Source organism: Cyprinodon variegatus, unplaced genomic scaffold (assembly GCF_000732505.1).
Source record: "Cyprinodon variegatus isolate N-32 unplaced genomic scaffold, C_variegatus-1.0 Scaffold36, whole genome shotgun sequence".
NCBI lineage: Eukaryota > Metazoa > Chordata > Actinopteri > Cyprinodontiformes > Cyprinodontidae > Cyprinodon > Cyprinodon variegatus.
The window spans coordinates 2,091,568-2,117,399 of record NW_015150489.1 but is presented as its reverse complement, the minus strand read 5'-3'; the positions used below and the strand labels follow the sequence as shown (position 1 = coordinate 2,117,399).

Here is a 25,832-nt window from a genome sequence, read left to right as displayed (position 1 = left end):
TTGGATTTGCTGGCCAATTGGGGAACTGATACCATTTTGAGAGCCAAAAAGTTACTATTGTCACCCATTCCAGGTAGGCAATAAAAAGTTCTACTGGATTCACTTTGTATTAGTCTTTTTCCTGCTTCACAAAGGTAGGCAGCAGCTTGACAAAGCCTTGATGGCAATTATTTTACATCCAAGTAGCATGCAGTTCTTCATATATACACACACACATCAAATTCAAACAGATGGTATTGTTATGGTATCAGCCAATACTACACAGCCAGATATCGGGGCCAAAAAATGGCATTGGCGCAACACTAAAAACAGGTACAATTTTTTTGTTTTCAAACCATGGTATAAGAAGGATATTTTTACCCCCTAAACTTCCCTGTCCTCCAGAAGGGAGCTGAAAGCTTTCAATAGAGGCCTTTAACGACTTAAGTTTTGTTTATGCTCGGCACGCTGTCCATCACATAAAGTGCTAACGTATTGCTTACAGGTTTGTACTTTAAACTACCGTAAAAGGATACAAATGAAAATAATACATTTTTAATGAGTATAAAAGAAAAAAAAAGTCAAATAAATCATCAATTCAATTTAGATACGAATTTCACCCTCACATTTCTGTTCAAATCTCCTTTTTCCAGCCTCTGAAGAAAAAAAAAAAAAACACTGAATATTCAAATGAACTGGCTGTGCAGAGATCCAGATTGGCAGGATGTGTTCCAGAAGGAGCATGGGGGAGTAAACCATCAACCTTCAGGTGAAAGGCTACTACCACCACTGGATTCCATCTGTTCAATGTTGCAGATCGTTCTCAATAACTTTAGGATTGACTGGTAAATTAAGCTTTATTTTACTTTAATAGTAAAAATTATTTATGATGGATTCATTTAGATAAAAGTGATTATCAGCTAAAATGTCAGAGTTTGAAAAGTTGATATGAGCTTCACCCAAACAGATTTGGGCTGCAAAAGCATCGAAAATAGGTTCAAAGACCTGCTGCAGCACATCTGAATAAAAACATGCCACACTTTGGTTTTTTAATCACTAAAAAATAAACAACTTCTAAATCTTTAAAGTATGTTTTTTTCAAGTCACTGTATAATAAAGAGCCAACGTTTGTCATCATTGTAGTAGAAATAATATAATAGCAATAAAAGCTAATGCAATAGCAGACATAGATGCTGTAAAAAAAACAAAAAACAAATATTTTAAGTCACATAAGATGGACTCACTAACGTGGTCAGGCTCTTAGGCTCTCCTGAGGTTTGGACATAACGGTTTAATAGGCTCCAAAGCAGCAAGGAAACTGGCAACCTTTTTGTTTTAGGAGTTGAGATGAAAAATGTAATCAAGCCTTTTTGAAAAGAGGCCACCTGCTCAGCCTTTTCTGCTTCCAAACCTCGGGGCGCCATGGAGTTGGACAAACAAACCAGACAAAGTACTGAGAAAATAAAACTAAAATATTTTGACATCACTATTATAAATTATGATTTTTTTTGAGTTTTTGAATTTCAAGCAGTAAATTAAAGTTAGAATTAAACAGGAATTTAATATCTGCTGATTTGAAAATGTATTCTCACATTGATTTATGTCATGCATGTGGGAAATAAAAAAGCTGATCAGATGGAAAGCTTGACTCTGAACCTTTATAGAAGGTGTTTGATTCACAGCAAAGACAAAAAAAAGGTTAAAAAAAAAATATAAGATTAAGAGAGCAACAGCTAACTGTATTCTTACTTTCTTTCCTCTCATCAACCATCATGGATGTATCCTTCACTGCCACTCAGACCTGATCAACTAGCAGGTTCGCCTTTAAATCCAACATCACCAGTTTTAAAACATAGCCTATTTAGCCTATTTCTAAGAGATATATGGAATCAAATCCAAAATGAGTTTAAACTACAGCGGCGTGGCACAAGAAGAGAGATCCGAAAATGTTGGCTCAGAATATAAAGCAGCTCAGGGATGAAAGGGGCAAAAGGGGAGGAATATGATGAATTTGAGAAAAAGTCCAGAAGTTGGGGGAATGGAGCAAAATCAAACTTTTGAGGTAGAAAAATATAAATGCACGGGAGCAGCTCAGTAAAATGGTGACAGCTGAGGAGCACGGCTGACTGGAAGGGTCAGCTCTTTAAGACAGCGGTAAACAAACATGGGGCCGGGTCAGCAACAAGTTGATGGGATCAAATCCGTGTGATAAATACCGAGTCTGATGATGAGAGGGTCTACTCTGTGTTAAATGTCTGACCCTCGCTAACCTCGTTGCATCAGCAAGGAAACAGTTCCTGCAAATCCTGCAGTAAGTTGAAAAACAGGAGGATAACATATCCTAAATCTGTTTTTTGGTTTTCATTTTTGCTTTGCCAATTTTTTCCCTGTTTTTGTTTTTATACAATGTGCACAACTGCCCAAAAGATTATCTTTTCTCTAAATATAAAATGCAAACCAAATTTATTCCATGATAATTATTTTCTTGACCGTTACCAAGGTTTATAGTTTTGTCAGAGTAACCATCATGGTACAGATGATTAAAGGTAGCTAAAATAAACAGCCGCCTTTCGATACGAAACCCTTGCAAATCCATTTATAAACACGGCGCGGAAAGCAGGACTATTAAATATTACTGCAAGTTGGAGCTTGTGGAGGATAAAAGCAACATTCTTGGATTCGTTTCAGCTTCTCCTCAAATAGCAAAGATCAGAAAAGTTGGCGGATTAAAACGATTAGATGACAGGCTTATTATGCATTCTTCTCTGTGTAATTGACTCAACCCTTCAACCAGCCAGCCACTCAAGAGAGGCTTTTCAAAGCACACTTAGTCGGCAAAAACTAGAGAAATGTCACAAAGGCAGAGGAAGAGGCAAACAAAGAGACCTTTTTATGTGGTTTAATAGACTATTTGGCAAAGGAGGGATAGATTTAGATAACATAAACTATCTAAAATCTATGTTTTACTAATAAAAGGGGAAAAAAGGACATGATTAGCAGTATGGTTCCATGTTAAGCAAACAAACTACAGATGTAACATGTCTGATGATGTTGATGGAGAAATACTGAGAGGGTCAGTCGGAGCTGCAATGTTTCTGCAGACCTATGAGCTGAGCTGATGTATGAGAACGTGTGGAGTAACAGAGCAGTATGTAAGGAAATGAATGGGAGTTGGAAGAAAGTGTTGAGGTGTGCTGCAGGACCAGCTCTGAACTATGACCTGTTTCCTGCAGAGACGAACAGGTTGACTGATGAGTCTAGACAGGAATCACCACCGACTATAAAGTTTGCAGATGACATTTTATTCTATTTTATGAACCTAAAATCAGTAGTCCAGCGAACACTTATTCTGTATTTTTAAATCAGTTTTGAGAAGTTATAGCTGTTTGTATTTCTTTTTATATTTGCATTTTCATTGTAGAATGCTTACTGTTGTGTTGTTTTTTTTTAGGTAGACAATTTTAAGACCTGTCCAGGGACAACAGATTAAAAATAGCCTTTTGGCTAATTCTGATGCATTTACAGACATGCTTTTTAATGTACACTGTCCCTGTCAAATACATTAATTAAATTAAATTAAATATTGTGATCTGCAGTTAAAGCAGGTGGAGGAAAAACTAGAGAGATGGAGGTTTGCTCTGGAAAGGAGAAGACCAACAGTCTAGAGCAAAGGAGAGTGTGGAAAAGAGGGGAAGGAGTGTGTCCAAGGAGGTCGGAAAGGGTGAGAGAAAGCCTGAGGTGTGTTATTTGATAAAATACTACAGCAGGATTAAAAAGGCAAAGGTGCAAATGTCGGCGAAGAGACCAGCAATGCTGTATGGTATAGAGATAGCGAGACTAAGGAAGAGAAAAGAGGCTGAGCTGAGATGAAAATGTTAAATTTCTCTTTGAGAGTGATACGCATGGATATGAACAGGACTGATTACACAGGTTTTTAGATAAAGCCAGAGAGGGAAGATTAAGATGGCTTGGGCATTTATAAAGGAGGGATAATGGCCCTACTATGCCTCCTTTATAAATGCCAGGCAGGAGGGCAGGAAGAAGACCACAGACGAGTTATATGGATGGAGTTAAAGAGGACATAAAGGTAGTTGGTGTGAGTGAAAAAGATTCAAACTAAAGGGTTAGATAAACACAGATGGCTCACTATGGTGACCCCTGCAAGCCATTAGAAGATGATCAGTAAAGGAAAAGACTTCTGCATCCTTCTGTGGTCTAGAAGTGTTCAACTTACATATAATAAGAGTTTTTAATGTGGCTACATTTTAGGTAATTCAATCAGAGCACTGTTAGAAACCTGGGGACCATTTCTGGTTTTCAAAGCCTAAATCAGTTCATATATTTTTATATATATCTTTACGTTGAAGAATTATAGTTATGTGCATCCATGCCTTTTTTTGCCTTCCTACCAAGAGTAGCTATTTCCTGTGTGTGAGAAAACAGTTGTTTTAAAGCAAAGCTTTTCTGTTTAAATTTAAAACAAAAGGATCTCTGAATTAAAATGTGAAATATATGCAGGATCTTATATTAGCAACTAGCAAAGTTAGCATGATGAGCCAGCCCCAAACAGCCATCTCACTGTGTTTTCTCTTCATCTTGCAGACGTATGCTTAACGTAAAACTTTAGACGCTGCCAAGTTGATAAGATTAAAACAAAACCTAAATTTTATATAATTAATATCTCTTTAATCTCCTCAAGATGCAGCATGTAGAAAGCTGCAGCTGATATACAAATAGTCCCTAAAATATTCATACCTCCTGTTAGATTTAAAATTTGAATCAAGAAGTTGTTTTGTGCCTGAAGAAATGCGACATCTTAAAAAATGAGCTCCACGTCTTTGAGGATGGAGGGCCTCTTTGGCATCACCCTAATCTATAGCCTTTCTCTGTCATCCTCCTGACTCTGAATGGGCATCTCCAAAATGTCCCTATGATTTCTGAGTCGGGTAAACTAAAACATAAACATGAGAGGGTACAAATAATTATGTACCAAGGTTAAAAAAAAAAGGAAAAAATGTCTTTACATTTCCATTTTTTGCTCCCCCTGAATTTACTTTGAAACTGATGGCAGCTATGTTTCAGCCTGCTTCCACTAGTGAGAACATCCATACCCAGTGGTTTGGTTAGTAGGACCAGCTTGGGGAAAATTCAAAGCAAACTTTGAGCTGATCACTTTCGCTAAAGGCTGAATCTCTGAATCTAACACTCAGGTCACCTTCAGGGATTAATCAAGCTGAAAATGAACCAAAAGCTGTTTAAAATAAGTCAGAAACCAGTTAGAAAGTCTACATCAGATCGATGCCATCAGTCTCACGAATCCCTGGGAGGGTTCTGATCTACAAACTACTGCTTTAGCTTTATTTGAGGATTTATAGACTCCTAAGTGACTGAAATGGTTATAAATCTTAATTGATCCTTCCTCCCAAAACCATTTCCCTGTCCATCATCAGTGTACACTGCCTACAAACCCATGCTCACATTCTACAAGATGACCGCCACTAATCCAGCCAGAGTGATTCGATTCCACTTCTTTACCTGAGGGACGGGAAGAGATGGAGTAGTAAAGGTTAGGGTAATTTCCTACACATGACCTTTTGTCCGCAGCAGGAAGTAGAGATGGATGCAAGCCGCCAGGATGCAGAACAGAAGCGCAATAATTAGGATAAAGAGAAGGATTAAAAGGAGGTAGCTAGGAAGGTTGACTGATAAGTAGCAGGTTGATGAAACTAAACAGAAGTTGATTAAAATGAAAGTAAAGAACCATCAGAACTGATCTGGTACCAGTAGAGAGGCTTGTCACTAATTGTATCATTCCTGTTTATTTATTAATGGCAACATGAGAGAGGAAAAGCTGTATCATTTATTCATCAATTTTCATCAAATCTTTTTTTTTCTTATGGGAAATCTGGAGAGGTCTTTTGATCCTGTTATCTGAAGAAACATGTTTCTCTCATTGAACCCACCTGGTAAATGTCTGACAAGCTGCTACTCCCTGAGTCGCTGGTTATGCTGCATCCTGATTGGCTGGGGGCCATGTGCATCACCTGCTGGTGGGCGTGGTCCGTTAGGTGCATCTTGTTGAGATCGGCAGGAAGCTGTTCAACCAGGAAAGAGGGAAAAAAAACACAGAAGCGGATTAGAGTTCAAGGAGGACAAATGTTTTGTAACATTTCCTGTACAACAGAGAAAAAACACAATCACATCCGTTATGTCCCGTTATCTATACAGGGACTTTCTATTGACATTTCCAAGTCATTTGTACAGCCTAAAACAGACGCTTACTCAAAGCCTAACCATTACCAACACACACCCAACCCTAAACTCTATTCTCACCTAAACCTAACCTCCCACCTCAATAGAAAACCTAATTGGGACCTGCAGGTCCCCACCGTGTAGCATATTCCTGAGATATTAGCCTGAAACTATCCCCACAATGTAACAAACACTTGGCCACAAACACACACATGCAATGGTTTTTCATCAGGCTGAAAGCCAGAGCTGTGCTGGCACTGATTGACAAGCTGTACTCCAGGATAATTAACCTGAGGAGGTCAGAGAAGAAAAGATCTTCCAATGGTCATAAATTATGATCCAGGAGTTTAGACTGACTTAAATCCTGCCTTTCTACTCACACAGACAGCCAACATGTCAGTTCTATGTCCGGGGGGGATCAACTCGTTTGATTGGTGGATGGCCCTAAATTAAGGTGACAAACGACAAGCTCACATTGATGCTCAGAAATACGAGCATAGATGAATGCAGCACTATGAGTGTGGCCTTAACAAACACTGCATGTTGGTAAAATTTATAAATATATCACAGAACTGAGAAACCTTAAAATATCAGTTATAATCAAAGATAGATGATATTTGGTTGGTTAGCATAGGTAGGAATATAAATACTGTAAATGCTACTATATGAAGCTGCAGAACATTTAGTCCATGTGGATCCAGTTTTACTGCAGCTGTATCAGCTAATCATGACGGCTTCTTCTCATTGACTTCATTTGTCTCAGGCAGTGGCCATAGATGTAGAAAATGTATTTATAAGATGCACTTTAATTACAAAAAAACCAAAGTCATTCACAAAAAGTATCAGAAGTAGGGGTGAGTATTGGCATGGGTGTTACGATTCAATACGTGTCACGATACTTGGGTCATGATACGATATAATCCCGATATTGCAATATCACTTCATATTGCGATACTTTCCCCTGCTATCAAAATGAAATGTTTAGATAAAAAAGGAAGTGCTATATATGTTTATCGGATGATATTTATCATTTAGGTATTTTGGTATCCATGTTTTTTGGGGTTTGAGTCTGTCCATGTCTTCCACTGTGACAGCATCAACTACAGATATGAGGTCAGAGTGGCCGTGCAAAGGTAGCCCATTTCCCCTCATTGTTTTAGGTTAAATTGTCTGTTTAAAAAAAAAAAAAAAAGATCAATATTATATTGGACCGCTGAAAATCGTTATTTATCGATAAAACGATCATCACAGAAAGTATTAAGGTGTCATTATGATATGACTGTGCCATGTTCAGACATCACAGGTATGTTATTGACATTACGCCGCTTTCCAAATGTTAGCTGATCAATTTCCTTTGAATCAGGTGTTTTCAGGGCTGTAAAGTGACTTAGTATAAATAGTTAGTTGACACAAATTATGAGTGCAGAGAATCTGTAAAGTTGGAGGACAGTTTGTTCAAGACGTGGATCAGGACACAATGCTGGGACACGTAGATAATGCATCAGACTTAATATGATTTGAAATTGACATATCTATTAACTTTCCAGTTTCAATGTTTTTTTTTTTCGTTTAAATACTATGAATATCAGAGTTCTAAAGTATTTAAATTAGGACTGAAACAATCGTCAACAAATGTATTTATTATTTAATTGTTAACTGGAGACTAGAGACTCTAAAACATGCCTGTAGCTGATAGAGCAACCAAGTAATTATGCCAAGATTGTAAAAAAAAACAACAACAAAAAAACAATATAAACATTTTGTATTCAAAAGAACAAATCTCCATCAATATGCTCTATCCAGACCTCCTCAAGTGGAAACCTTCGAGTTTCACCTGGTTTAATTTCATAAAAAGTCTTTAATGAATCTTTGGCTATGCGATTATTATCGGTAGTTGAAGCCCTAATTCAAATGCTTATAAAAGACTTCTGTTAAGCTCAATTTATATTATTTTGCCTGAAATTTTTATTTACAACAAAACAAGGCTGACTCAGTTTATTTTTAGTCGCTTTCTGTAGCTGTGGAAGAGAGCAGCATGTAATAATAATAAAAATAATTTAACTTTATTGATCTCATATTGGGGAAAATTTCCCTCTGCATTTAACCCATCCCCTCAGGGAGCAGTGGGCTTCCATCGTGGGGCGCCCAGGGAGCAGTGTGGGGTTAAGGGTCTTGCTCAGAGACCCAGAGTGGGGCTCAAACTCAGAACCTATGGATTCCAAGCTCTGTGCCCTAACCAGTAGGCCGCCACTCCCAACACACACAAGTAGCTTAACAGAGTTATTAAAGAGCACACAATTGAATGAGCGGTCAGGTAACATCTTAACTAGAACATGAGATCATAAAGTCTGGGCAGCCCACTTTATATACAGCTGGATGGACAGTATAGGGGCCCAGTTGTTTTACCGTCAAACATACAACACCAAATGTATTTATATAGCACTTTCAAAACCCAGCAGAACCAAAGTGCTGTATACAATCATAAGATAAAAATAATCAATTCAAAAGAAAAATATATTAAATTTATATACAACTTCTAGAGAAAGAATATATATTATGTATAAGATAAGATTTATAAGAAGAGAAAAAAATGTTACACAAAATGTGTGTCGATAACTTTCCATCATACAATATTGATACTATCAGCCCAGGCAGTCGGCTGCAATAAAAACAATGTTCCTCACAGCTGGCCAGCAGGAGCTTAAGAACAATTCAATAACAGCGACGGTTAGCGCTCCTTAGGGTTCATGATGATGGATGAACATTTCTAAAACATTTCCATACCATAAGATCTGTCCTTCTCAGAAACAAATCAAAACTGTAACGACATTCCTCAGCCAGCTGACTGGCATTGTGTTGCAACATGTGGGGGAGGGGCTCTATGATCTCACAAAAGACTAAAAGAATAAGCACTAAGATACAACAGCGCAATTTGTGATCTTTGTTAAATCTCTGTATGCCTTCACAATGGTAACTTCCCAAACCCAAACATCATTTAAAGAATGAATTTAAATTCTCATAAAATTCTCAAAAAATAACTAACTAAAAATACAAACATCCTTTTTACTTTTCTAAATAACAATGCTTAAAACCATATTTGAATCCGTATTAAATAACTAACTGAATATAAAACAGAAGCTTAAATTATATCATGCTGTTATAATGAAATAGTTATTTCTTAAAAAATCCAACAATTTAAGGATAAAACAAATCTACACAGGCTGGAAAAAATTTTAATCTGATTTTACATTAAAATTCATTTATATATATTTTATGAAACAGTCTGCTTCGTTTCCGCTTCATGAACACTGTGCTTAGGAACCTTATCTGAACAGCGATTGGTTGGTGAACTAAAGACAAAAAATATTTTCCAACGTTACTTAAACACAAAACTAAGAACATTTCAGCCTATAAGCCCATCAGCTTTAAACATCTGACATGCTTGTTTTGAGTGTTAATAAATATCAATCAAAAGCTCTGAAGAAAACATTTTGAGATATAAACAGAGGTCATTTCTTTACTAATCTCTTTAAAAAAACCTGTTGAAAATTTCTTTTTGTGGAAGGCTTAGTCCATGGAAAAAGGTGAGACTATAAGCAAATGTTAAGAAAGCCCAGAAATTTGCAGCTCTAACCTTTGAACCTTAATCCTTACCCGGTGGGATCGGGACAGAGGCAGGGTAAGGGACGACGTTCTCCGATGACACCAAGAAAACCTAGAGCAGTTCTCCTCCATGGCGACATCAGGACGCTCAAGCTTCAGCAAAAACACCCGCATGAACACCCTCAGCAACCGCTTTACCAATAAAGCCTCATTGAGCAGAACTGATGCTCAGCAGCAGGAAGACAGAGAGGAACCACAGTGGCATTATGCAATATTAAACAAGACGAGTCTGGGGGCAACCCCCCCTTAGTACTTTCAGCTAGCAGCTCTGATGTTCTGTACATCCTGATAAACCTTTACGCCTCCTATATTCAAACCCAGAGGGAAACACAAAATGTAACAAGGAGCTTAGTATTTAAGGTATTTGAACAGCTTATCATCCGTATGTTACGCTAATTATAAAAAATCTCAATTCAAAATCCATTTTATTCAGATATCTCAAAACTTGACAGCATTACGTACACCTAAAATATATCTGAAGCACAGAATCTAGTGCATTATTCTGCAAAACAACAAGTAAAAAGTAAAAAAGCATGCAAAATGAGAGAAAATGAATAAAAAAAGCATATTGTTTTGTGTAAGAAGTTTGGATCGTCTTCAGTTTTTGATAATAAATGAAAGAAGACTATAAGCAGAAAGAAAACTTGTAAAATTATCAAAAAACATACTTTTGGAATTGGATTATTACAATATCGGCCACTATACAGCATTCTGCTTAAGAAACTACTTAACCACCAACGTACTCTGCTTTGCCTCGTTCAGACTCCCATGGTGCTGAGGTAATAGCTCAGTTGTTTCTTTTAAAAGCAATTAAGGATCGGTGTTGTAATTTGAAAGCATGCTATTTTAACATTTGCACTCATAATGGTTCTGGAATTAGGTGAAGGTCTTGAGTGAAGAAGCATTTAAGTGAAATCCATTTCCTATTAAGCACAGCAGAGTTATTGACCCAAAGACAACATGCAATCATGGTGTTATTGATTGAATTACATCCAATCACATTTACACATCACTCCACTATTAGTCTTGATACTTTTTCTGTTGACCAACACCCTGGGCTGCATGTTAGCGCCGCTACTGGGTGAATGGAAATAGCTAAAAGAAGTGATAAGGAGGACGGTGAATAATCGCTAATTTCACCAAAGCAAATGCAAATCGATTTCTGTATGATGGAGCAGTTATGAGCAATTCAGCTTTCATCCAATACTTACCAGTACTGACAGGCGGAGGGTAAAATGAATAACTGATGAACCCCAATAAACAAAAACCTTGGCTTGAATGGCAAAAGGGACAAAGCTTAACATTTTGCACTGGTCCTCGATTGGACTCAAAAGTAAAAGCATCAAATTTAAACTAAAGGTACATTAAAAATAAAATCAAATTAATAAGCTGTTTACTTGTCTTAAAAGAGGACATATTCAGTCATTCTTATTTATTGACAATTTGTATTTAAAGACCAATTAAATGTAAGAAGTTTTTAAAAGGTGAAAATCACCAAGTTTGAAATATATGAAGAAAGGAAAGATAGTCGAGGCATTTAAAGCTAAGATTTAGAATAATGCTGTAAAATAAGTTTATAAGCCATGAAATCCAGACTGATACAGGCTCCAAGTGTAGATGTTAAATAGATTAGCTTATCTAACATCTAAACCTAAAAAAAATCCAACAGTATTTCTTACAGCTTAAATTGAAGCTCTAAATACAATTATTGTGACCTAATCTGTTACTCTGGTAGCTGCAAATCGCAGCTAACGTTTGAAATGTAAAGCAAAAATTATATAAAGATGATCCGTCCATAAGTGACCTTTAGTGTCACTCACAGTCTGGTAAATAAATGCTCCATTTTAGGTTCTGAATGGGTCCCCAGGTTCAGAACTAAATAAAAGACGGAAGATAATAGAAGCGTGGAGTTTGTGTTTGTATTGGTACTTCAGAGAAAGAAGGAGTCGACGGACACGGAGGTCTCGTGGCTCCTATTCACACCACAGAGTTAATCCACCTCTAATCCCCCTCTTTTCCTTTCCCAGTAGGCCAAATCAGGGGGGCTGAGGGTGTGGGGCAAAGGGGGTCTTCCACTCTCCTCATGCATTAAGGATGAGAGTTGGGAGATTAAATATAAATGTGTGAGGCTCCTCCAGCTGTATAGTTTCATCATGTCAAGGCAGCAGCCCCAATCATGGGAAGACTGAGCTTCCCTCACAGCAATTACTAGAAAAGCCTGGTTAATTCCAGAAAAATGAAAAGGTCTTGTATTATGATAAGGAGTACAGCAGATTTAGTTTATGGTGGAGCTACTGAGCATGGTGGCAGCGGGTTGTGAGGAAGCGCCGGAGCCGTCCCTTTTAACACAGTCTAGTTTATTATGGGTTTACCAAATCAAAAGTTGCAGCAACCTTGATTCATTTATTTTTATCTGGTAGCAGGTCATATTCATAAGGCTGCCCACTTAGATATGATTAAAACATTGTGGTTAGAGACACACAGATGCGATAAGTAAAAATGATGAAACCGTGTATAGTTTCCTACCATTAATTATGCAAAGGTTTATCCTTCATCAGGAAAAATCCAAAAAGCCCTCAAACAGCAGCTCTTTCTCTGAGGTATTTGTTTTGAATGCCATTAGTCCTTCATTAAACCAACTCCAGTCCGTTTCACCGAAACAAATCAGTTTAATATAATAAAGTTATGCACTGTTCTCTTGGAAAAAAATAACTGTATAAATGGCACCTTTTAGGGTTTAAAGCCAAGTGGATTGTTCTACCCATTACATCAGTAGTTAAATGGACAATAAAGCCCAGACTGCCTTTTTAGCCACACTAACTTCTTCTTAAATGCTTATTACAAACTGGATCATCTTCACTGTGTTTTGGAGAGACATTAGCACTGATTCATGAGAAAACAAATCATGAGTAGCACCTCTGAATAAAGATAAAATCAACAATAAACAGACATATGCAGCAGGAACAGGACGAAGAATAAATGGGGGATATATATTACCATGATGATAAACAGAAGAAATAGCTTGACAGTAATTAAACCATAATGCAGCTGGTGAATTGTGATAAGAATTATGATTAAAGTGGGGTTAAAAAAAAAAAAAACAGTGACAAAAAGCACTTGATGAACATTTAAAGACAACGTAGTGTAAACAGCCTAAGACAAGAAAAGGGACATTTTCATGAAGGACTATAGAAGCAGAGCTAGCTGTTATTTCTGCTGAACATTTCCAAATAAGCTTATGATCTAAGTAGAGATTGATAGATTCTGACACCAGCGCTTGATATTAACATGATTGGCCTGCAGGGGTCAGCAGTGACAAACCCTCGTACCATGAACTGTGAAGAAAGGAAACATATAAAGTCTTCAGACAAAAGCCTGCTTCCCTTTCAAGCTTGTTCACATCAAAGTGATGCAAGTCTTCTGGGGTTATGTCTCATACAAAGTTGGATAATCATCGCCCAGTATCCTTTGCAAAGCAGCTCAAACACAGCTGGATTGAATGGAGAGTACTGGTAAACAATGATTTCAAATCAGGTCTCTGATTCTCAACTGGATTTTCTTTTTACAGGGCAAATATGAGCATCAACCAGCTTCTCTGTCCCGCAGAAGAAAAGCATCACCACAGCATAATGCTGCTACCGCCTTGCTCCATATTTAGGGATGCATCTTGTGTCCCAAAAAGGGAAAAAGTGTAAGAGATCAGAAGATTTCAACAAGGGGTTAAAGAGCTGGATAAAGACAATGTCAGCAGATAAAAATAAAAATTCTGTTTTGTTTTATTTTTGTAAACGCTAAACATGACAGCAGATTATTTAATATGTAGATCTTTAAAACATAATAAGCTTTCATTTCCAGTTAAACTCAGTGACATCTTTAGAGACGTGTTATCTAGATTTATTTGAAATCAGGGAAAAGTCCACACAGTGATTCCACTCTGAGTTTAGAGCATAATTACACATTAAATCAAAGCGCCTTGGCTGCAGCTCGTCGTCGCTAGTAACAGCTGTCGCTATGTTGATTTAGTTCCCACAGCAGGCTGCTAAACCAGAAACCACATCACAGCCGGTGTACCTCAGCAGAAAGGAACAATAGAGCAACTGTCTCTCAGCTCAGACGAGTTGCCCCGTGTTTGATACGGCACTTAACTCTGTCCCTGAATCTGATTTCCGCTGCTTTCTCCGATGCGTCTGCTCTGTTTCTTTGCATTATCTCTTCCAGGGCCCGTCTCGTCTTTTTGGTAATTAACTCTGTCTCCTGTCTCCATCTATCTCCCTCGCTCATCGCAGCTCCCCCATCACCTCTTCGCTCTGTTTCCGTCGGCCCCTGGTTTGGCTCCCATCCTCCTCACCCTCTCTCCCTCCTGTTTTGGAAATTCTCATATCTATTTTTTATGTTTATTTCTTTGCTAGAAGGATGTGCCAAACTGCCAAGTCAGTTCTGTGGGAGTAGAATGACTCCCTGGGGATTCATCAGTCTAGCAAGGTCTTAAAAAGTTCCCCTGAAGAAAACTTTGATGAATCCAAGCCTCTAAACAATGTAACTTGACATTTCAATATAAAACTCAAAGCATCGATGGACCCCATCCAATAGAACTAAACAGGCTTAGCTCCTATTCTTGTGTTGCTCCATCACTGGCAGGTTTACAGACGACTGATGAAGATACAAAGCAGGGAGACAGATGGAGGTGTGGAGAAAATAGAGTCACCTGGCGTAAATGTGAGGGATGCAGACAAAGAGTGGGAAAAGAGAAAGAGGCCCAAACTGAGCAAGAATGTAAGAAAGTACTGGGATGGAGAGAGATAAATATTAAAAGATAGGATTGACAGAATGAGGATGAAGTGAGAGTGAGGCAACAGATGAGGATAAAAGGTCTACTATATGCTCTTCAGATTTGCCTCAGTCCAGACTTCCATGTCTGCAGGCAATGTGAATAGGTGCAGCGGCTGCAGCAGGGAGAGATTATATAAATTGAAGCAGAAATTGGAGGCGACAACTGAAAAGACAGACATGTTACAGAGAGGGAAGGAGCGAAGGAGTGAGGATAGAGTTAGGAGATGAGGACTCAAACAGTGTGGAGTAGATCGAGACGCAAACAATATCTCTACACACACCCACACACTTTCACCCAGGCACCGCTTCAGCTCCACTTTTTAAAAGTTGCCTCAAACTTGCGATGAAAATCCTTCACAGAAATCAATCTCCAAATACTTTGCTGCTGCTTCGAATTTATTGTTAATCATTTCTGCATTTCAGAAGGACAGTGAAACACTCGCTGTAAAAACAAATCTGCTCTCACATGAAGGAGAATGTTTTTCGTATTTCTACAAAGTGCAGTGAATCTAAAACCAGGTTGGTGCCAGGCTCCTCCGGGCAGCATGGAAAAGGATGCACTGAACCCATAATTACCTCAAATGTTATAGAAATCATTCACAAACAGTAAAAGCTTGACTTGCAGAACTTGCAGAGGAACCATGCCAAGGAACAGAGAAATCTGCATAGCAACAAACTACCTCAGAGCTCTCTAAAAGTCACTTTAATCTCAGCTGCGAAGAGAATGCTCATCCTGTGATTTGGAGGGAGTTGGTAAGTGTGTCACAGGGTTCAACAATCATTGGCCAGCGAGTTCCTCGCCTGGACAGAAACTGGGCGGTTAAGTTTCTGGAGTGGATCAACAGCCATTAGCTGGCAGCTTTGACTCTATGCCGTGCCAGTATTGTGACAGACGGGATGCTGAATAGGATCAGCGCTGCCAGGGACCTGTGACTTCTGCACCGGTTTTTCTGATGAGGGAAAGGAGACACCTCAGGAGCACTGGACTAGATAATTAAAACAAAACAAAAAAGAAGCTGATTTTTGTATTTATATTTGCCATTTTGTTCTACGTTGCCCCTAGAAGGAACCTTCTTGGTGAAGTACAACAGATACTAAAAAAATACCTTGTTATTAAACAATATAAATAACATAAAAAGGATCCAGAGAGCCTAAAAATCCTGGACTTTAATCTGTGCCACCAAACAGCTTTAATTAACAAATAAAATATACAGTTCATATCCTGCCATTAAAGGAAAATGCACTAAAACACCAAACCATTACTGTATATGATGCCAGGGCTCCCTGCTTTCACCTGAATGAAAGCCAACTGTGTAGATTTTCTCAATGATTCATGGATTTAAAAATGCTGTGTTGTCGTTTACTTAATATTTCTACTTCCTATTCATGTGAGTGAAATTTACTACAAGCTGAAGGGGAGATTGCTTCCAGGTGGAAAACAGAGTAGCCAAGCATATATGCGCTTGGCAGGAGGCTGCATTCACTGACCAGAACATGGTAGTTTTTGAACAATTTCAAAATCTTCCGTTCTTTCTAACACCCCTCTTCAAGCAGCTGAAACTTGATGTATCCACCTCTGAATTACAGAATGTTTCTTATGAATAAGGATGATGGAGATTGGGTTTTTATTAATTCATCTTCTGCCCCAAACAAAAAGAGTGCGTGTTGCATTAAATGATATTCAAAGTGCAATCGCTATGTTGTAATTTCATGAGATGTCAGCAATGTCACGTGTGTGAGGAGATCTTGGACTAAGAAACCTTGCAATGCTAAAAAAGAAACAGAATTTATTCATTAAAAGTCACGTTTTACAAAGTCGTATCCTGTACGTGTCAGGAAGAGACGTGGTCTGGTGAAGTTTCCCAACATACGAAGGGGAGGATTTTTAGTTCAACTTCTCTTATGTTGTCACTCAAGAAAGAAGAAGCAAAGGGCAGTGAAACAAACGGTCATCCGGGTTGTTGACAAAACATGTTCAAAAAAATGGGCTAAAACAAGCAGTGCAAGAAAGATGGCGTTGATACAGCGAGAAAACTGCAAAAGTTTGTTTGCATTAGTTTTCAGTCGAGGACTTATTTGATCATCTACAGATCAAAATCTAAAGTCGTTTTAAAATCCTAAGAATTTTTCTTTTTATTTCAAATGTTTTCATTTTTCTGCTTAACTTCGAACTAAACCAAGCAAATTGTAACGTAGGCAGATAGTTTAAATTTTCTTAAATGAATTTTAGAGCATTAACAATGCAGTAAAAGAAAGAAAAACAGGCTCTCCTGTCCTGCTGGGCATTTTCTAACTGGTTCCCAAGTCTAACAAAATCCACAGGAGGGCTGCAAAAGACTCCAGGCTGCAACTTGGCCACTTTGTATTAGTCTTGTTTACAACAAATACTACTTTCGATACCTTAGTAGCATCAAAGCCACCTTGCAACTGGATAAAAGAGAAGGAATCCACAAAAAGTGAAACCTAAAATCAGCTATACTACAGTGAATTCAGGTTATTTTTATTTTAAACTAAATGTTATCTTTTTGCCAGCATCATAAGGAAGCTGTAAAGCATCTCTTTCTGGGCCCATGAGGAAAGGGGGGAAACACTTGATACCAACAAAAACATAAAATAATACTCAAACCTGACGCCAAACAAACAAATACACACAGTTTAACATGCATTTAACATGAAACCCAGTGTGTTGTGGCTTCCCCCTGCTAACAGATGCTTCCTGCCTCACGGTCCAATCAACAGTGCTTCATGCAAAACACATGCAGCGTGTCCCTGGCACCCTTGCAGGTTGACCCTGGGTGCGGCTGGAGGACCAGCTCCACCCTGCGGTTCTCCTGGGGTGTTTTTGTTAATGTTGGATCAGGTTTCTGATCTGTTGGCCAACTCTGTTTGGAGTGGAAAGAGCTGACTGTGATTCTGGCACTGTGAAAACATCCAGGATGGGGAAATTGAATTTTTCAACCAGTCCTGGACTCCAGGATTGTTTTAGACACTTTAGTGCATCCACTACTGCTGGATTAAATCAATCAATTGGGTAGAACATCCTAACATTTTTATTATAATAGGGTTTAAAAAGAAAACAACAAATGCTAAGTGTCATGTAACGACAAAGCAATACCCTTTTAGTTATGAATGTTAAAGACACGCCCCCCATTTTCACTACCCAGCTCTTTGTTTAATTCACAAAGAGCTGCAGAGAAATCAACCCAGAAACCCCATCTTGTATTTAAAAACGCCCTTGAAATTTATCCAGTAAAGGCTCTCTGGTTTGACGAGAGGATGTGGATCAATAGCAGTGAGATAATGTGGGGTGAGGGAAAATGAGGGGGTGGGGGCACTAAGTGGTGGAACTATTAGCACATGGATGGGTTTAGATGCATGTGTGTGTGTTGGGAAGGATGGGGGTGGGGGATGACAGAACACTGGTAGGGGGAGTTTGCATGAAGACAGAGCTATAGAAAATGCTGGCATCTGAAGCGCTGGGTATTGTCTATGATTTTAACCGCTGGGTGTGCATTTGTGGCAGTTGAACTGCGTTTTAGAGCTCAACCATCAAGTTCAAGTGTTGCATGCGGTGCATGATGAGTCTATGTTTAAAGCCCGGTAAGCAGCTCCCATTGTGATATGTGAAGAGTTTTTTTAAGCAAGCTTTTACATCTTTTGTCTCAGTAAAACCACAAACATTCTTAAACGATGCTAGGTAAAGCTATGTAATAAATGCTTTTCTTTTTCTTTTGTAAAAATCTGTAAAGCGTGCCAGACGTTTGTAATTTGGCTCCCCATTAATGATTTTCCAAACAATTTCAGCTCCATGTTTTTCTCAGTTAGGCAGGAAAACAACTACAGTCTTTGGACTTCTACAGGCTAAAACTTTTGCCCAATCCTAATAATATCTTAGGCTCAGAATGTAAGGAACAAACATTTCTTTTTATGCTGTGCCACATTGTTTCATTCTGCGTTACGTCTGGACTTTGACTGGACACATTAAAAGTGGTTGTCCCGTCAAAACAGGACACTTCACCCCGTTCTTGTCTTTTGCAGCCTCTTACAGGGATTCCTGCTGGAATGCCCTGTATTTAGATCCAGCTACCCTCCCTCTTCATGCCTTCTTTCTGCAGAAATTCGGAAGAATTTCCCAGAAACCGATGCTGACATGCATCACAGTAAGACTGGCTTCTGGATTCTGTTTTGATGTTTCATTTGCAGGACTTGTGGCCAAGACCTGTGACTTTCTTTTTACTACTTTTCCATAAAAACCTGATTTGTTGACTAGGTAATTACAAGCCTCTTGGTCATCAGATCATCCCTCCTGATTTAGCTCTAAAGAATGCAGTCAAATTGAGTCATTTTTAGCTTGCACGCCCCTCGGCGCGGCGTCTCTGTACCATGTAACTACCTGGCTAGCTCCTCACGGAAAAACATGAGCAGCAGCTCACGTTGGCGAGGTTTCCTGAATGTAAACATGTAGAGACATCCCGTGAGCCCATAAATATTACTGCTATCAACAGAAACTCCGGCGGGAAATGAACGACTGTCGCTTTTGGATGGCATGAAGAGGCTCTGATAAAGTTTTAGAAGGGTGTGTTTTCTACTTCCTGCGTAGTGGAGTGTTGCCAGGTTGCTGTTTGTGCTGAATACGCCCCTCTGGAGCTGGCCAGAATGGGGCTAAAAAGCCACACAGAGCATAAATGCTGCAGACGTTGTGACAGGCAGCTTGTTATCAGCGTGGATTGCTCTTGCGTCAAGCATAACCTAACCATAAAGCTCTCCATGCTCAGCCTATTCAGGTGGACAGCCATGGCTTGTATGCTCACAGCCACTTCTGTAGAAACAACAGCATCTAATAAAAATCTTATTAAACAATACAGCAGATATCGGTTTGGGGGGAAAAAAAGGAAAAACTTAATTTTTTTTCCCTAAAGCTTAATGTAATGAGGTTTCGATAATGAATACAGTACATCTGAGGGTACAGCGCGGTCCTATTAACGGCATATGAAGGTAAAATGTGAGAAAGAAAGCACTAATATAACAATATGCCAGCTATAAAATCATAAAATATGTGTATACTTGAAGAAAAGCTTACTACTCTGGAGTAAAAATGAACAAACCCTACTTCCACAGCACACTAAACGGGATTCAATAAAGGCGGCACAGTGTGGTTAAAATAATAAATAAATATCGTAGCAATGCTTTCAGTCTAAATAACAAGGCATGACAGGATGGTACAAACAACAAAGGAGAGAGTGAGAGAGCCATAGCAGCGTACTCGAGTTTTATTGAGCAGCTTTTTCAATATTTTCTCCAGAGATGAGAAAGAGATCAAATAAGCTAAGCGAGAGGTCACTGATATTATGAAAAGGACAAACTTTTTCGGCCTATGAATCTTTTTTTTTTATATCATGTTACAAAAAAAAACACAGCTACAATAACTGGAGAAAAATAAAACAAACAAGAGGCATAAATCATGGGATACAGTCATACATATTACAACAACAACAACAAAAAAAGTTGTGACGTGTCAGTTTATGACCTTAATAGTAATTTATGGCTTATGTGAGGCGAGCAGGGCATGGCCTGGCTAAATGCAATCCATATTGATCTTTATCACCCCCACTTCCTGCGCATATGATATCCTAGAGCTCCCTCGGTATGCTGAAAGCTCTCTGTGTGGTTCACGCTCAAAACGCCCCATCTCTCTGCTTGTGTTTTTGTCTGAACACCTCATGCACCCCCTACCTTTATGAGCCCAAAGGCCCCAGTAGGCTCCGGCACAGAGCTGATCGACTGTGTGTTGGGCTGAGGTCAAAGTAAATGAGCATGGTGCACCATGATACTGCATATCTAATATCACTTTAGATATATTAACAGTTTATTAAAAGATCATTTAAAAAGCAGATTTTCATCCTTATCTAATAAAGTGATGCCTGATTATTGAAGGATGCACAGCCTATAGTCTTATTAAAACTGCATGGATGGGGATATTTACATGTAAAAGTTAAGGACTGCACTTATTTAGAGATGCCAAACACTTGGTGTGCCTACCCATCAATCTGGCTGACCTGCCTCGCCTGGCCTGTTCAGCCCCGGCATCAAATCCATCATCCAAGTGAAGCTCTGCCCTACCAACATGTGCATGGCCCATTGCTATTCAACAGAGAATGAGGTCCGGACAAACTGATAATGCCAATGTTCAGCACGGGCCATTGATTGCTGAGAGAAGCAATGGCCTGAACCCCCCAGAGTCAAACTAAAGTTGGACCCGATGAACTCTGCAAGAGGAAGGGGATTAAAACAGATATGCATTACATCATACTAATAATGCATTTAACATCTGGCTGTTTGCGACAAAAATCACAGCATATTAAAACAGGTAATGGTGAGAAACCTTACATCTAACCACCCAGAGGGTTTTAAAAAGAAACACTAGATTCTCACTGGGTTTGAAAAAAAAACAAAGCAGAGCAAAGGTGTGATCTGTGAGGATGCAGGTGGTTTGATCTGTTGGTCAGAAATGAGCAGATAAGTGAGGAAGCAGTTGTTTAGACTAACAGCAGCAGCAGCAGCAAACGTCAGGCTGGCGACAACAGCAACAGGCCCCATTACTGATGCTTAAATAATAGATGGGGATGGAGAGATGGAAAGGTAAAGGAAGCAGTGAACAAGTAGTAGAAGATAGCAGAGTCTCAGATGGAATACAAATTGGAGAAAAGGGCAGGACCCATATAGAAGAAAAAATGGAAAAAGCATAAAAAAAAAAAAAAAGCTCTAAGATTTTGTCTTTAACTATCAAGACAGCTGAACACAGGTGGTGTCTTCAGCTTAGAACGATTTAACATTAAGATATGTACAATTTTCAGGGTCATCACATGACACAGTCCATGATACCATTGAGATGAAGGGTCCATCTTCCTCCAGCTTAAGGTGGATAAAACAGAAGGTATTATCTTTGCTGGAAGTAGAACTAATAATATTAAAAACCTAAAAGGACAAAAACTTGGGTGTCATCATTGTATTAAATCTAAATCTAAAAGTTCAGATAAAGTCCATTACTAATTCATCCTTCTATCACCATAAAGAATAAATTATGAACAGTTCAGTTTGTGCCTTGAAGTCGTTCGGAATATCTTCAGAACAGCTCCAAATGACACAAAACTCATATGGGTGAGTAGAACATGATGTAATAACATAAAATCAAGGGCCCAATGTAAAAAAAAAAAAAAAAAAAAAACAGTGTTCCCCTTTAATCCATAATCCAGACTCATGATGGATGTCAAGGAAATAGATTATTATCACACAGTCGTTAAATTACTGCTATGGCAAAATATTAGAGAAAAGACTTTAACATCTGATTGTTCCATAAAGTACTGAATGATCTGGGGTCTAAATACATTTCAGAGCTGCTTGTTGGCTGTGAAGCTTTTGGACCATCAGATCATCAGACACTCCATACACCCCTTAACAGAACTAAATGGTTTTCTGCACATATTAACAGCATTGAAACATTTGCTTATTAACACTTCAAGACAGTAGATGAGCGGACTTAATGAGAATAACTTTATAAAGAACGGTGATAAACATTTAAAGTTATAAACTTTGCTGACTCTTGATAACAAGTTAGTGCACAGTTTCTGACTTGTACTTCTGACATCCAGGAGGTGTTTAAATTGAATATCTAAACTTCCAACAAAGCACCTTAATTTCCATTTAATCCCTGAAAGACCTGAGATGTTTGATCAGTTAATGCTTCCTGCAGCCTTCCCCTAAAGGCAAAAGATCTTCCTCCTCCATCTCATTCTAAATCACTTTTTAATCAATTTTCCAAGAATATTAGCTTTAATGTAATCAAAAATTACTTTACCTATGCTCTTCATGCTGGAAATTTAACCTGCCATCCCCAAAAGAGACCCAATAGTATCTCCTGATAAAATCTTGGATTGCTTCATGAAAGACTGAGCTACTTGGCATCACAAAACGCTCCGCCTGCCTTCCTTTTAATAACCGGCATCTGATGCCAAATTTTCATCCATCCAGCCAAATTTTCAACAACTTTCCTCTAAAGTAAAAAAAAAAAAAAATCAGAGCAGGAGAGTATGGAATACAATGTGCTACAAAATAAAAGAGGCCTAACAGAAAAAAGTCCAAAGGTATTAAAGGTTGGCTGTTACTGATCATGGAAATGATGCTAAATAAAATTATTTTATTACATGAAAGAATCTTAAATGTTTACTTTTCTGCCTTTAGTTTTATCCAGAAACTTAAATCTGTAACTTTAAATCTGCTTATTAAGGAGCTCAATTAGTTAATAGTGCTAAACAGCTGGAGATTAATGATTAGACTGCCGGGTTCATCTAAACTTTACAAATAAAGTTGCTCATGTTTCAAAGACTTCAACTTTTGTCAGAAATGTTTTATCTGTTGAATATTTTGTTTCCTTTTTTTGTTTTTGTCATCTTACTCTGAATTTAGTCTTTTTTTTTTCTTTTGCAGTCAATTCCCAGCATCACCTTCAAACATCTCTGTTTCCTCCTGAGTTTCTAACCGTTTCTATTCCTCCAGACACAAATCCAGCTGCCTAACAGGAAGAAGGAGGGAAACTTAATTAACCTTTGCGAAAGGGGAGCTCATCACAGACGGCGACCAATTAATAAAGACTTCAAACAGGCCATGCAGGATGTATAGTCAGCAGCTATAAAAGGTGGGCAAATAGGCTCAGATAGGCCTTTAATGAGGCCAAGATTGAGCAAAACCTTTTTACATCGATTACTTGAATAATAGCAAACTAACTATTAAACATAAAAGATTTCTACAGTGATCCAGAGCTGGTCTGACCATTAATATTAAAGCAGTACGAATTCATTACAGAAACCAAAACAACAGAGGAAACTAGGTGAAAACATCTTAATGTTAGGGAAAAAATGCACATTCTAAGTTGTCTTTAATTACGTGTGCAATGTAACAATGAAAAGAAATTATAAATAGAGCAAATTAACTCTTATAAAACATTTAGGTTTGTATAAAAATGACTATTACACATGTCAAATACAAAATATTGTCATATTAATGTAGCAATTTCAGCAGAGCAAAGAACAGCTCAGACATTTACACAGGTGTCCTTCACAAACTCTATAAGGCGTAATATTTGGTGACACCTGCAGCTTGGAGGAGCAGAAAACGTTTCATTGATTTGAGTTATTCATGATTGGATTTAGTCCAATGTTTTTGCAGGTAACCCTGAACACCTAGATATTAACATTCTTTATCTTTATTATGTTTGTTGCTGGTAATTATTCTTAGTCATCCAGGTCATAGTCATTACAAAAAAGTTAAAAAAACAATCCACTGGACTTGGTTTCCAAGTTTAAGGACGTTTAGTTTCCCATCCAGGAAGCTTTTTCAATTCAAAATGTCAAAATTAGCATTGAGTTCCAAGCTTTTTAGAGTAGCCCAACAAAGCCTTGTTATGGCTTAGAAAACATGCAAACTGAAACGGAAGAACAGGTCCACCCCAGGAATGGGGAGTCGTTGAGGTCATTTGTGGCCTAAAATACCCAATACTGGTCTATGTCTCTGAAAAGGGAGAGCCATTAAGGTCATTGTTGGCATGGCTGACCAGGCGAGATGTCTTGGTCCTTTGAATGGCGATGAGGATTGTGATTGCCTCAAGGATGGAACAGACAATAAGTCAGACAATAAGCCAGTTATGAGTTATGATGCATTGATGTCTCAGAGCTACGGAAGCCCAAAGAAAGCATTGGTGCAAAGTAATCCAGATTTTCCAAAAATTTTATCTTGATACCTAAAATTAAATGATTGAATACATCCCTATATATTTTTTTTTATCAGAGCAGGAAGAAGCTGTGATTATTTCCCCAGATTCTGCTACATGTAACAAGGTTGAGTCGGTCTTTCATTTTGCAAAAGTGAAAGACTCACTCACTTTAAACAGATCAACTGAATGCTAACCCTTCAATCTACATGGCTGTAATGTTTCACCAAGTCTATATTTTGCAGGAGTTCCTCCAGAATTCCACACGGATAAAGACAAATTTAAACATGATGCAGTTCGTACTATAAAGGGACAACAAAACAGCAAAGTAACAAGTCATCAAACAACCATCCATCATCTCAGACTGAACATCTTCCTTTTTATCGCTTTTCAATCTCCTGGGACCTAATTATTCCCGATCCCACCAGAAGCACAGATACAGAAGACAAACATCTGGAAGGCTTTCAGCACCCAGAAAGATGCTCCCTGAGAAAAAGACAAACTCATTCTGTTAGGACAACCAAAGCTGCCGTATCGTTTCATGTTTCTATAATCGGTGCATATGAAGACAAAAATAGAACAAATGTTAAAAGGCAGGAAATCCTAAAATAAGACAAAAGCAGCCCATGAATCACTGGAGCTGCTTTCCTTACATCATCACAAGTTCACCAAAGGATAACTCTGGCAGCGCATTTTTGAGAAACTAGGCCAAGATATTGTTAATTATAAATTCAGCTACAATGCAGCTAGTTTAGCACACACTGAGTAACTGTACAGACATAATGCTCCTCTGTGGCCTGTGACTCCATCTGCATGGTTTAAATAAACTTAATCCCTATATTGTTCATAAAAGGAGGAAAAAGCTGCATCTAAAGCCACAGGAACAGCGATCTGAGTCTTTGAGATATTATTTTTGGAAACTCTTAAATCAGAGTTGCAGCTGCAACTGCTTAGAATAATGAGATGTTGGTGGAAAGGCTAAAAATCTCAAATGCATCATAGCTACTCTATGACAAGCAGATTGGGTTTAATCTCCTAAATGAATCGCTATATAAACCAATCATGTTTTTTAAGTGCCACGAATCGCTGATTTTCTTTGATTCCATGATTTCACAGATATTAAAGTTTGTTGATCTCAAATCTGAACACAAAAGTAGGTTCATAATTTCAGGTGTTTGTTTATCCAACAGAAACAAGGTTGTTCATTTTTTTTTTTTTTACTTAAAGCACATAAAATGTATTTTTTTGTAAAAAAAATAAAATAAAATAAATAAATAAATAAATAAATAAATAGTGGGAACTTTTGCTTCAGATTTTAATCAGCACAACATTTTTGATGTTTTTT

The 25,832-nt window shown here is 38.2% G+C and overlaps 1 protein-coding gene across 14 annotated transcripts in view; it reads right to left on the bottom strand.

Annotated features, from left to right (window-relative positions):
- LOC107104672 (rap guanine nucleotide exchange factor 6-like) overlaps positions 1 to 25,832 on the bottom strand; it is a 170,093-nt gene that overhangs the window by 48,966 nt on the left and 95,295 nt on the right. For all 14 annotated transcript variants that reach the window (XM_015404769.1, XM_015404779.1, XM_015404794.1 and 11 more), the window contains one exon: positions 5,943 to 6,074. In XM_015404769.1, the coding sequence (XP_015260255.1) occupies positions 5,943 to 6,074 (132 nt within the window). The remainder of the gene's footprint in view (positions 1 to 5,942; positions 6,075 to 25,832) is intronic.